Source organism: Balaenoptera ricei, chromosome 4 (assembly GCF_028023285.1).
Source record: "Balaenoptera ricei isolate mBalRic1 chromosome 4, mBalRic1.hap2, whole genome shotgun sequence".
NCBI lineage: Eukaryota > Metazoa > Chordata > Mammalia > Artiodactyla > Balaenopteridae > Balaenoptera > Balaenoptera ricei.
In genome coordinates, this window is record NC_082642.1 from 115,905,893 (window position 1) to 115,919,531 (window position 13,639).

The 13,639-nt window shown below is 36.0% G+C and overlaps 1 protein-coding gene across 2 annotated transcripts in view; it reads right to left on the reverse strand.

Annotated features, from left to right (window-relative positions):
* Window positions 1-13,639, reverse strand: part of ARL6 (ADP ribosylation factor like GTPase 6) — a 47,342-nt gene that overhangs the window by 23,433 nt on the left and 10,270 nt on the right. For both annotated transcript variants that reach the window (XM_059921345.1, XM_059921346.1), the window contains exons 3-5: window positions 5,089-5,150; window positions 4,599-4,667; window positions 725-819 (exon numbers count right to left, since the gene is read on the reverse strand). In XM_059921345.1, the coding sequence (XP_059777328.1) occupies window positions 725-819; window positions 4,599-4,667; window positions 5,089-5,150 (226 nt within the window). The remainder of the gene's footprint in view (window positions 1-724; window positions 820-4,598; window positions 4,668-5,088; window positions 5,151-13,639) is intronic.

Here is a 13,639-nt window from a genome sequence, read left to right on the forward strand (position 1 = left end):
TATGGGAGGATGCGCATAGATTCTATGCAAATACTATACCATTTTATAGAAGGGACTTGAGCAACCACAGCTTTTAGTATCCTCGGGGATCCTAGAACCAATCTCCCATAGATACCAAGGGCGACTGTACGTATCTTTGGTACCTGTATATGTTTGTGTATGTATATATGATGTGAAATATAGATAAAAGTATGAAAGGAAAAGTACCAAATTGTTAATACTGATATCTTCAAAGAGGATTGGAGGGCTGGGAGTAGTTTAAAAACAGAAAAGATCTGTTTTAAAAGAATTCCCACAATAAATATCTAAGAAATGCTGTGATCACACACACACACACACAAACACACACACACACACACGTAAAAAGATGGTAACCAAAAAAATTTTAATGTGTTGAAACATCGATTTTTACTTTCTTCCTTATTCTTTTTCCATCCACATATTTTGCTATTGACACATTACTTACATAATCAGAAAAAAAGGGCATTTTCATTTTCAGGGAAATAAAAACATTGCAAAAAACTTTGAAATTTAAAAAATATATGGTACTGCAAGTAAAGATATTGTTAATTCTGCATAATTAATATGTTTTAAAATTCAAAAATTTTAAATAAAAGATCACACAGTGTAAACAACACGTTTTGCTTACACCAAAGAACAAAACATCAAACATAAACAGACCCCAAAGCACAGACATCACAGATTGAAAGACACACACATGTACCTGGATGATTCAGAAGAGTATCAAGTTCTTCTTTGGCCACAACCATTCTTAATCTATCACTACTATCAATGACAAAAATAATGGCTTGTCCTTCTCTGTATAATATAAAGAATAAGAAATATTAAAGATAAACTTGAACATTTTTCTATGTTTACTATCCATTTGCAATTCCTAACCTGTGTATTATGTCTTCATGTCCTATGTCCATTTATACATTACAGGCTTTGGTGCTATTTCTTATTAGTTTATATGAGTAATTAATATATTAACCATGTTAGTCATATTTCATGTAAAATAATTTCTTTTCATTTGGATCATAATATGGTAAATTTAATGACATTTCATAATTTTTAAAAATGACAAGTAAAACCATAATCCTATTACACAGATACAACCATTAATATTTTCATGTAAATCATTTTCAACATTTCCTTTGCGTATATTCATACATGAATATCTACATCTGTATTTAAATGGAATCCTGCTGTTTTATACTGCCTTTCTGAAATATATGTACATTTCCCTGATCTTTTTTTGCAGGATAGTTTGAACTACTTTTATATGAAACATTAAAGCTCTACACCAGTGTTTCTCAAATATTTTTTACCATAACCATAGTGAGAAATATATTTTACATTAAGATGCAGTTAGACACATAAGTATATGTAAATATATTTGAAATAGTCTCCTGAGACAATACTTACAAAGAGCTTTTGTTTTATTCTATTTGACTTTTAAGCTGATAACCAGCCACTGAAATGGTATAAGGATTCACTTACAGAACACAGCGGCACTTCAAAAATCACTGATTTCCTTCGCATCTTTCTTTTAATGATTACAAAGTATAATGGGCGTGTCATTAAATATGGTACCAAACTTCTATTTTTGGACTTCATAGGTTACTTCCAATTTTCATTACTATGAAAAACTTTGGGATAAACATCCTCCTAAATACATTTAAAAAATTTCTTGATACTTTAAGATCTGTTCTTAGGAGTAAAATTTCCAGGAATACATATAAAATTTAAAGTTTTAGATAAACATTGATAAATTACCCTCTGGAAATGTTATATCAATTTATACTACTACCAGCACTTTTCCCACTCCCTTGCCAGCATGGCTCTTATCATTCTTTTCAATTTTTTACCATCCTAACAGCATATTATTTTCCTTTGTATTTTGTTAATTGCTCGTTAAGTTCAATATATTTTCATATATTTATTGGACATTTATATATTTTTTGTGACTCAGTGTAATCATAAATTAAGATTTTAAAGTTCAATGCCATTAGTAACCACATGCATATAAAAATAAACAACTTTTTAATACCATTTTCTCCTATCATTTAAAAAATGAATGCAAATTATCACAGTCACATATTACTAGTGGATATAGAAACTGATATAATTGGAAATATCTATCAAGAGCTTTAAAAATGTTCACTTTGAGCCAGTAATTTCATTTCTGGAATTTATACTAAGGAAACATGAAGTATGACAAAGATTTATACAGTAATATGTTAACTGAAGAATTGCTTATTATCTTCAAAAACTGAGAACAGTCTTTATGTCCAAAAATAGAGAAATGATTAAGCAAATTTGGGTACAGGAATATGAAAAAATATTAGGCTGCCATGAGAGTTACATCCTTTCTATGTTTTTCCTGATTCACCCTTATCATAGAATGTTAACTGAAAAACTATATAGTACACGGTACACACTTTAGAAGGCTCCTTTCTCAATTATGTAAAGTATATATTATATATTTCAAAATAGAAGAAACATACCCAAAAGATTAACAATGGTAAATTTACTAGTAGTGAGATTTACAGGAAACAATGTTTAAATATTCTTTTCTATATTTTCCAAACATTAACTCCTTTCCAAATATGCACCCTTTATATTTTATGCTTTATTACTTTTTTTATTTTCTAAGAGTAATATGCAAAAATTATACAATAATTAACATTACAGAGTCATAGAAATGACAAACTAAACTTCCTTTATAATCTTATTCCCAAAGCAAATGCTATTAATGGTGCAGTACATATTCCACTAAGAATTTTCTTCTCTCTCCATATATATTAAGCACATACTTTTATTAAGAATAATTTTTTTCTTCATATAATTGAGATATGAAAAAATGTCATTGTAAATAATTCTCAACACACATTCTTCTCTGTGTATCTTTGCCCAGTAGTCCTAGGCATACTGTACTTTTCTGAAAGCAAAAATTATGGCTGTAGGGCATGAACATTTTTCATTTTAACAGATATTAATAAATTACCCTAAGAAAGATGTTACATTCTCACTACAAGAGTGGATTATTTTGCCAACAGTAGACTTAATTAATCTTTTAACCTCTTTCAGTCTAACAGATTAAAATGCACTTGTTCTTTCACAATCAGAAAAGTATAGAGATAGAGGAAATAAATTTACTATTACTGTAGACTTCTCAACAGTAACCATATTCAGCATTCCATCTATAATGTACCTATAATATTCCTGAATTCATTAACTTCATCCAAAAAGATTTTGAAGAAAAAGAAGTTAAAGTCAGAAAAAAAGCTTTCTTTTTTGAAGTACTATTTTTTATGCAGTATTATGTTTTCTGTAATTAAAATAAATGTTACATTTTTTTAAAGTAACTAAAGTAAATACATTTTTTTTTTAGAAAAAAGAATTGTTTACCTACTAATTGGAAGAAGAATAAAAAAATCCTATACTGAAAACTGAGGTTTCCTTAAAAACAAAAACACCTCACATTTCCCCCAGAGAATTTAATGCAGGATACCACAAACATTCCACCCTTCCTTTTCCAAACTGGCCCTCAAATCTGAAGCATTCTTCTCTTTCTACCTCAGAGGTCCTCTGGCTCTATATGATTTAAATAGGCCTTCAATATGAAAAGAATATCTGGAATAAATCTCCTTTGGTTCCTACCCAAGGAATACAATATTTGTCCCCACATTAGCATGAAAGAATTAGCCAATGAAAATTAAAATCTGATCTGGCAGTCATCACACACCATTTCAAGACAAGAGTTCATAAGGACAAAAGTGCATTTAGTGAAGAGATACTGTTTATAAATTTCAGACTCCAAAAGTGAGTTACACTCATCTTAAATGAAGAAGTCCTAGCAATATTACAAGTTTAATGAATTTTTTTTAACATCGCATGCAAATCTTGAGAAGGTATAACACACTTGGATCCTAGCAACTTGACAGCTGTTAATCTGAAGAAATTGGTGAGCACTTGATTTGCACATGCTAAAAATATCTTGTTTAGAATTGCTTGTAGAACACATGGATCAACTATTAGTGCTGATATTTTAACTAAATTTATACAGTAAGTATTTACTGATCTATCTGGCCAGAATCATACTTGGTCTTGAAGAAATACTGAATAAAAAAAAATCCCTGCCCTTGAGGAGTTCATAATCCCACTAGGGAGGCAGCTATGGTACATGAGTTTAAGATGTAATAAATACGATTCAAGAGATATGAATGGACGAAGTACCGTGTCAACACGGCGGACAGAATAACTGGGCAAAACAGTGGAATCCTTCATAGAGGAGGTGACTTTTGAGCTAGTCCTTAAAGGACAAATATATTAACCTTAAGTTGCAGAGAAGTAGGGTAGAATAGGACATTAAAAACAGACAGAACAACATATGCAAGGTCAGGAAGAATCTGAAGCATCTGAGAAATAATGTGAAGTATGATTATACTTTTTTTAAAAAATTAGGAAGTATACTTAAATTATATAAAGAAAAAAACATTGCAACCTAACCCATGTAATCATTTGGATTTCTAATCATTACTGGTTATTAAAATATAATCATCTAGTTTACCAACATGCACAAACATACTTACTTATAATAGTGTTCCCAGAGATTTCTGTATCTTCCTTGACCTGACATGTCAAACACTGTAAAAGACAAACTATAAAACAAAACAAACAAAATGAAAAAACATGACTACATTATAAGGTAGTAAAAGTGTAACTTTTACTTAAAATTTTAAATTGTTTTCAATCAAAGAAACCACCCTTGAATATACAATATTCAACTTGGGCCAGCTTTCAAGTACAAGTGCCATAGAATGAATTTTTTTGAATATAAATATGATTTTACAATGAGTAACATATAAAAAAGATATTTCCTTTGCTAGTGAGGTTGTCAGAGCTTATCTAAACTCTAAATTCTTTAGAATAATCCAGAGGTAGTGGTACAAATATTTTAACATCTATGGGCTTCTGAAATAGCAAATTACTTTTTTCTAAGAGTAGGAGGAATAACTATGTAGATCTCATATCATTTTTCACCCACAACTTCTTAATCACAAGTTTAATAAAATGAATTACCTGGACGATTTGAATTTCTCTATGCTGAATCCTATCGTTGGAACTATATCTTGAGATTGAGCCTTTAAGAGAGAAGACAAAGTTTAGAAATTTGCAATTACCAAAGATGAATTTTTCCTCAGGTTAAAAAAAAAAGCACCCAGATTTTCCAGTTCTAAAATCTGCCACTAAGGAGATGACAGGATTAAACAAAATTATAAATTTTGCAATGAGATCACTGTGTGTGAATTCTTTATAAAGTTTAAGGTTTACTAATTATAAATCTGCATGTGTGTCTTCACATTCACATTTTGTGGCTTGCTGCAAGTTACCATGGACTTAAAGTGGTTTCATAAGTCTCCTTCAGCTCACATATAGGACTTTCTAATCTTTCATACTTACTGAGTTTATATATGCTACAGAGGACTGTCCTCGTGTAGATGGTGAATATACATGGTCCCTGCTCTCATGGAATTTAAAATCTGGAGGAGGTGAACAGCAATAAACAACTGAGTTACAAGTGAACACAATTTTGAGCAGTGCTCAGTGCAATGAAAGGTGATTGAGGGTGGGAGGCAATGGGGCAGAGGAGGGTTAGTATAGAAGAGCCTCTCTGATGAGGGGACATCTCACCCAGGAGTGAATGTTAAGAAGGGGAAAAGCTATGACAAGATCTTGGCAAAGAACATTCCAGTCAAAGGAATTAGCCAGGGCATGACCTCAAGGCGGGGAGGAACTCACCACTCAGAAAAAGTAGAAAGCCTGTATGTCTAAAGTATATTTCGTAAGGGAAAGAGCTGTATGTAACTAAGTAAGATAGGTAGGGCCTTGAAGGCCATGGTGGGAACTGTGTGGAAAAGAGATTGCAAGGGGGCAAGAGTAGTATAGTGGGAGACCTGCTGACACATCCCACAGGCAAGTAAAAGGCCTTAAATGGACAAGTTAGCTCATCAAATGCATCATAATACTTCTATCATCAAAACTTTCTCCTTTTGAATAAAAACCCATTCACTTTCTGACCCAGATGCCTAGGATTTATTCTCAACTCCTCCCCTTTTTACATTCCCTATACAACCGTTCTCTAAGCTTTATGGGTTCTATCTCACTAACTTAGCTCAGGCTCTTATCGTTTCTTGCTTCAAATTACTACGACAGCCTCCTGATTACTCCTCATTGCTAATATACTACCTAAACAAGTTACTTAACTTCTCTAAGCTAGGGGTCCCCAATCCCGGGCCTTGGACCGGTAGTGGTCCGTGGCCTGTTAGGATCCGGGCTGCACAGCAGGAGGTGAGTGGCGGGTGAGCGAGCGAAGCTTCATATGCTGCTCCCCATCACTCCCCATCGCTCGCATTACCGCCTGAACCATCCCCCCCAACCCCCCTGCACCCCACCCTGTGGAAAAACTGTCTTCCAGGAAACTGGTCCCTGGTGCCAAAAAGGTTGGGGACCACTGCTCTAAGCCTTAATTTTCCCAAATGTGAAATATATTATTACTATCCTTAACTCATAATGTTATCATGTGAATTAAATAAGTTAATGGATGCAAAATACTCAACATAGTGTCTGGTCCATAGAAAACGCTCAACAAATGTTTGCTATTATTAGAATTACACTCTCACTGATTTCAGTTTCATTCCCCAATTTTCTCCATACTGCCCAAAGTGTAACTTAAAAAAATTTCCTTTCAGTTCATCTTGTTGCTTTCATGTAAAAACAGGAGAAGGAGAGGGGAAATTGTTGCTCCACATCATTATGTTCACTTCGGTAGTCTACTGCTGAAAATTTAAAATTCAAATCGAAAGACAGAAGGTGAAAAGTCACTGTAGCTTGGTCACCTTAATAGCAATGTGTTAGTGAAAAGACCTCCCAGAGCTGCCCTGGTTTTGGCTTTCTGAGATTTGTTTATTCAGCTTTTCCTTTCATCCTGTAAGCTGCCTAGTATTCTTCCAAAAATATCTCTCTCTTTGTTTATGTTAGACAGATTTTATTTCCTGTTACTCAGAATCCTGCCTCATACCTTAGGGGTCTTTCATTGCACAACAAACTTTGGAATAAAGAGTTTCCTAATTTTTGTTGTCCCAAAATGCAACACTGTTTTGATTTTATGGATTTTCACGTGCCAATCATGTGATAAAATCATCAGCTACTATTGTTAGGAAAAACATAATAAAAAAGTTAAAAGTTTAAAGAAACCTCAGAAAATATACCTCAAATGAGTAGCTCTGTCTTCAGTGAACTGTAATTAGTAATTGGCCTAGCCTCTTCACAATCACCCAGTTTCTTCACAAACTCTTTGTTTCCAGAGAAGCTACCCTTTAACTTGCTGGTTTAATAGGGATAAAATTAATCAACTTTCTTTTCTTCCCCTCACTTCTAAAGTTCTATTGGAAGATAATTAGAAAGAAGAAACTCCACAAATTAATCAGGATAGGACAAGATATGTGGGCTGGTACTTCCAGATTTTCCTCTAAACAATTCCAAAATAGTCTCCACTGATTAACTTTCCTCTGCTCTATCCAGGAACAAATACATTTGGTAATTCTCTAAATTGGACAGGGAATGCTTACAAAGCAAGCAAAGGGCACAGGAATTATTATCTAAGTGGACCAGGCTATCTGAGACAGCCCAGGGATAGACCAACATCAATAAGAGTAGAACAAGATTTCTAAGAGAGGCCCTATTTGGTTAGCTTTATTAAGACTGCTAAAAATGATATCCTTGGTGCTATCGATCATTACTCCCTGCCCAAAAATAAAAATTAAAAAAATCACCCATCAGTCCATTTGTCCAAAAATACATTTAACTACTAAGCAATATTCTAGGTATCTGGGATTCAGTATTGAACAATACAAGATCTATACTCTTATGGAATTTAATTTTATAATGAGGAAAAATTTAATAAACAACAACTGTGAAAAATGGAGCTGGGGGAATCAGGCTCCCTGACTTCAGACTATACTACAAAGCTTCAGTAATCAAGACAGTTTGGTACTGGCACAAAAACAGAAATATAGATCAATGGAACAGGATAGAAAGCCCAGAGATAAACCCACACACATATGGTCACCTTATCTTTGATAAAGGAGGCAAGCATATACAGTGGAGAAAAGACAGCCTCTTCAATAAGTGGTGCTGGGAAAATTGGACAGGTACATGTAAAAGTATGAAATTAGAACACTCCCTGACACCATGCACAAAAATAAACTCCAAATGGATTAAAGACCTAAGTGTAAGGCCAGACACTATCAAACTCTTAGAGGAAAACATAGGCAGAACACTCTATGACATACATCACAGCAAGATTCTTTTTGACCCAGCTCCCAGAGAAATGGAAATAAGAACACAAATAAACAAATGGGACCTAATGAAACTTAAAAGCTTTTGCACAGCAAAGGAAACCATAAACAAGACCAAAAGACAACCCTTAGAATGGGAGAAAATATTTGCAAATGAAGCAACTGACAAAGGATTAATCTCCAAGATTTACAAGCAGCTCATGCAGCTCAATAACAAAAAAACGAACAACCCAATCCAAAAATGGGCAGAAGACCTAAATAGACATTTCTCCAAAGAAGATATACAGATGGCCTACAGACACATGAAAGAATGCTCAACATCATTAATCATTAGAGAAATGCAAATCAAAACTACAATGAGATATCATCTCACACCGGTCAGAATGGCCATCATCAAAAAATCTAGAAACAATAAATGCTGGAGAGGGTGTGGAGGAAAGGGAACACTCTTGCACTGTTGGTGGGAATGTAAATTGATACAGCCACTATGGAGAACAGTATGGAGGTTCCTTAAAAAACTACAAATAGAACTACCATACGACCCAGCAATCCCACTACTGGGCATATACCCTGAGAAAACCATAGGTCAAAAAGTGTCATGTACCACAATGTTCATTGCAGCTCTATTTACAATAGCCAGGACCTGGAAGCAACCTAAATGTCCATCGACAGATGAATGGATAAAGAAGATGTGGCACATATATACAATGGAATATTACTCAGCCATAAAAAGAAATGAAATGGAGGTATTTGTAATGAGGTGGATGGAGTTAGAGTCTGTCATACAGAGTGGAGTAAGTCAGAAAGAGAAAAACAAATACAGTATGCTAACACATATATACGGAATCTAAGGGAAAAAAAAGGCCATGAAGAACCTAGTGGCAAGACGGGAATAAAGACACAGACCTACTAGAGAATGGACTTGAGGATATGGGGAGGGGGTGGGGTGAGATGTGACAGGGTAAGAGAGTGTCATGGACATATATACACTACCAAATGTAAAATAGATAGCTAGTGGGAAGCAGCCGCATAGCACAGGGAGATCAGCTCGGTGCTTTGTGACCACCTAGAGGGGTGGGATGGGGAGGGTGGGAGGGAGGGAGATGCAAGAGGGAAGAGAAATGGGAACATATTGTATATGTATAACTGATTCACTTTGTTATAAAGCAGAAGCTAACACACTATTGTAAGGCAATTATACTTCAATAAAGATGTTTAAAAAAAATAAATAAATAAATAAATAAAAAAAATAAACAACAACTGTATATGCAAGGTAATTTCAGATTGTTTTAAATGTTAAGAATATAAAACTGGATGATGTGACAGAATGAGAGCATTTATGTTGGGGAGTGGGGCAAAAGTGGGAATTTTAGAAGAAAGGTGTTTACAGAGCACATCTCAAGAAAATGACAGCTAAGATCAGGTTCTTGGAAAGTTATCAAGTTAAAATGTACCTCCTCTCTCTCTATTCACCAGTTTAGAAAACCTAGATCAGCAACCTCAGTATATTAACAATAAGTGAACATTAGGACAGCTTAATATTAAAAACTAGTTTGGGTTCAGGAAGTATCTTGTTAACTAGAAACTGATTTTACCCAAAAAAAATAAGAGACTACTATAAAATGAGATTTGCAATTTCTTTTGCAAGACATTTCCTAATAGAGCATTGTAGATTTCTATTATTCACCTTAATTCATTAAAAATAATGAATTTCTCACAGTGGATGTAAGCTCACAAGAGACTTTTCTTGAGTTCAAATGTAGGGAGGAAGCAAGTGTTATATCTGTGCCTGAATGACAGAGGTTTTGGGGCTTTTAAGAAGTCCCATTTCAAGTGTCCTCTTGACTATTATCACCAAGTTGTTTTTTAAATTTTTTTAAAGTAAAGCAGCTTACTCTGCTCTCAGGATGTAGAGGTCAATTGTTCTCAGGAGACAGGATAGTTGCCTAAAGATTAAGGCTCAGGAAGTGGTGTCAGAAATTAGGCTATCCCCTTAAAAATAGCCCTGGAGATAGTCTAGGCTAGTTCCATAATTCATCAGAGGTAGCAGAGAGACAGATATGTTGGAAAGCAAAAGAAGATTAATTAAAAAGCCTTACTTAATGGCTGCAAGCCCAGGTTTTCCTGAGGACTCTCCCTGACTAATGTGGTGTGTTAGGCAGGGTTAGTAGATCTTTCACAAGACTAGTCTGAAATTGGGATATTAGAATATTCCAAGATGACAGACTGAGCTCATGCTGCCTCCTTCCCCTTCTGCCCCAAACAAATGACCAATAATGTTTAGAGAAGAAAGCTGTTCCCATCCATACCATATCAAAGATTATCCTTATGGTAATAACCATGTCTTGGGACAGAAAATCACTATACTGTTGGGGATGATGGAAAAAGATAATGTAATTTCTGTTTTGTTCTTTGAATGTTATTTCTGCCAATTTGAGTATAGTAGGCACTGGGGGGGTTGGCCCACTTTGGGGCTATTAACTGTGGCTCAGGTTTCAATCATTTTGTACTTATTTGAGACTACTTTTACAAAAAAATTACTTTTGAGGATATTCCTTCATGTGGAGAAAAATGGAAATATCTCCTATAGGATAGGACCTTACCTAAAGAATTTCCTTATAATCTTGCTCACAGCCTTACCTGCAGAAGTGCCACTAAGTTTAACTATTAGCCCAGGTTGATCTGCTGATAGCTGATCCATGGAACTAATTATGGACCCAAGCACAGCTGCATGTGGTTCTCTTTTTACCATACATCCATCATTCTCTAAATTCAATTCAGACCCCATTCAATTGGGTAGGAGGCTATATCTTCCTCTCAAGGACTGTTAAAGAAATTTCTCATAATCACCTAGGTCAGGAGACAGACTCCAATGTATACACACTTTTTGATCTGTTCTTTTCCTTACTGGGGAAGAATCTCTTTTTCTCCGCTTCTATATAGAGAGAAATCCATTAAAATAACACTTCTAGTTACTCTATCTCCCCTCTCCAAATTTATTCCTCTTCATAGGGAAAAAAAAAGAGACTTCTTTGACTTCTCAGTTTATGAAATGGAAACCGACATCCTTGGCTCTGCCTCTCTCTTTGTCTCTGTCTGTCTCTTTGAGAGCCACATGCTTCTCGAAACCGTGCATTCTTATCTGTTCTTAACCATGCAGTAAACCTAGATGAGCAGGATCTTTCTCTGAGGAGGAAAGCTTGAATTTTGGGACACGAATCATAACTTAGAGTGTTAGCAAGTCCTCTGGCCAGACCTAAACCTTGCCCTCCAAAATCACCTTTTTCAATAAAACTGCTAGTTTTCATCTCTGCCTGACTTCAGCATGTATATCTCAGTTGATTTCCAGCTTGGCTGGGGAGCCCCTTAAAACACCTAAATTGCTTTGCAAATCCATTTTCAACTTCTTATCACAGCTGCCTCAAACAAACTCCCACCTGAAAATACACCAGCAATTAGTTGTTTTCACATGGCAAACTCACTCATGTAGAAGAAAGGAATGATGACCAGAAGAAAAGAAATAATGGCATTTTTGTAATTCCAAAGCAATCTCCAACTAAACAGAAGTATAACTGAAGCCGTTGGGAGAAAGAAAAAAAAAAGGCAGTAAGGCTTCTCATTCTGCTCAACCTGAAGCACTGTTTGGAGGCACTGAAGTCCACCTTCAATGACCATATTTAGGAGCAATGCTTCCCGCTCTCCAGCCATTCAGTCATTAAGAGTACCAGCTTCCTAATTTTTGTTCTGTCTGTATGCAGTCTATATTATTTTTTTACTCAGCATTTTTCATTGATTGACTAATGGTTTTCACCTAGATAAAAGAACTTACAACTGTAAATGTTAGCTGTCTACCCAATATCCACTCTCCTCTTCTTTCATACTTACAGGACCCCTATTACTAATGGAAGCAGCAATATGTCCTGCTTAAAAAAAAAAAAATCCAGCCTCATTTACAGGTAGGGGTAGCCAGTGAGGTAAAAGAGTCATTAGTTGGGGCTTCTAGGTAAGCTCTTTAAAGAGGGCTTACTTAGCAAGAAGGCTTATTCTTTTGCCCTGTTCTTTTCTCATCCCTGTGATTTAGAATATAGATAAGATAGTTAACTAAGGTGGCCATGTGGAGATCTTGAGGATCTTGAAGAAAACCAGGCACTAAGAATAGCAAAGCAGAAAGATGGAAGATGCCTGGACCATGTAGCTGCCACAGCAGCCTTGGAATACCTCTTCTGGACTTATTTAGATGACAGAAAAATAAGTGTCTTATTTAGTCCACTGTTATGTGGGTTTTCTTTATATGTAGCAGAACCTAACTGTAGCTCATGCATTATGTGGTGGATGTGCTAGCTTTATATATATTTCAGTTATTAAAATAATGTGTTCAAGTACTTACTACTCAAATGACTCAAAGTCATCTTGCTTGCTACTACTGCTATGCATACGACACTCCTGGGAAACTAATTATCCATAGAACCTATAAAAATGATTCACCTTTCTCTTTGTTTTGCTCTTCTTGTAAAGAGAGAGCCAAAAAGAAGGCAATGCTACCTGAAAGTAAACTCCACAAATTTGTGAAGATCTTCTGAGAAGTAAAGACATTTGGAAAATATTCCAGTTTAAATAATAAAGATTTACCTACTTACCTGCATAAAATACATGGCAAATTATGGCTGGCTGATACTTATTAATTTAAGGTACCACAAATTTGACAAGATTTCATAACATGATAATGAAGTTATAATGGCAAACAAAATAATCTTGCCTTATCTTTCTTTAGCAGAAAATACAGGGGGCGGAGTCAAGAAGGCGGCAGGAGAGGATGCGGAATTCGCGTTTCCCCACAACTAGGGTGCCTGCCGGACACTGGTGGGGGACCTCAACGCCCAAGGAGATGGGAGGAACCCCCAAGCGACTGGGTAGGATGAGGGGGGAGTGAGGGGGGAGGAGAAGTGGAGGCCGGACAGGACTGGCGCACCTCAGGGGTGGCTGGGAGAGGGGAGGGGTTCCCATGCCCGGAGGGAGCTTCGGGGGCTCAGAGGATCAGGGGGAGCACGCCTAGCGTCTCCCTTGCCCAGTCTGGCCCTGGGAAGCCTTCAGGGCTCCTCGGCAGGGTCCTCCACCCTCCGAGGCCCCGTTGGTCCTAGAGCCATAGGAGGGAGGCGAGGGGAAGAAGAGGAGAGGTGGGCGGGAGGAGCCCTCCCAGACCGGAGGATCAGGGAAATGCGACAGGTCTTTGCCCTGGCCACTTGGCCGCAGGAAGCTTGCTGGGCTCCAAGGCC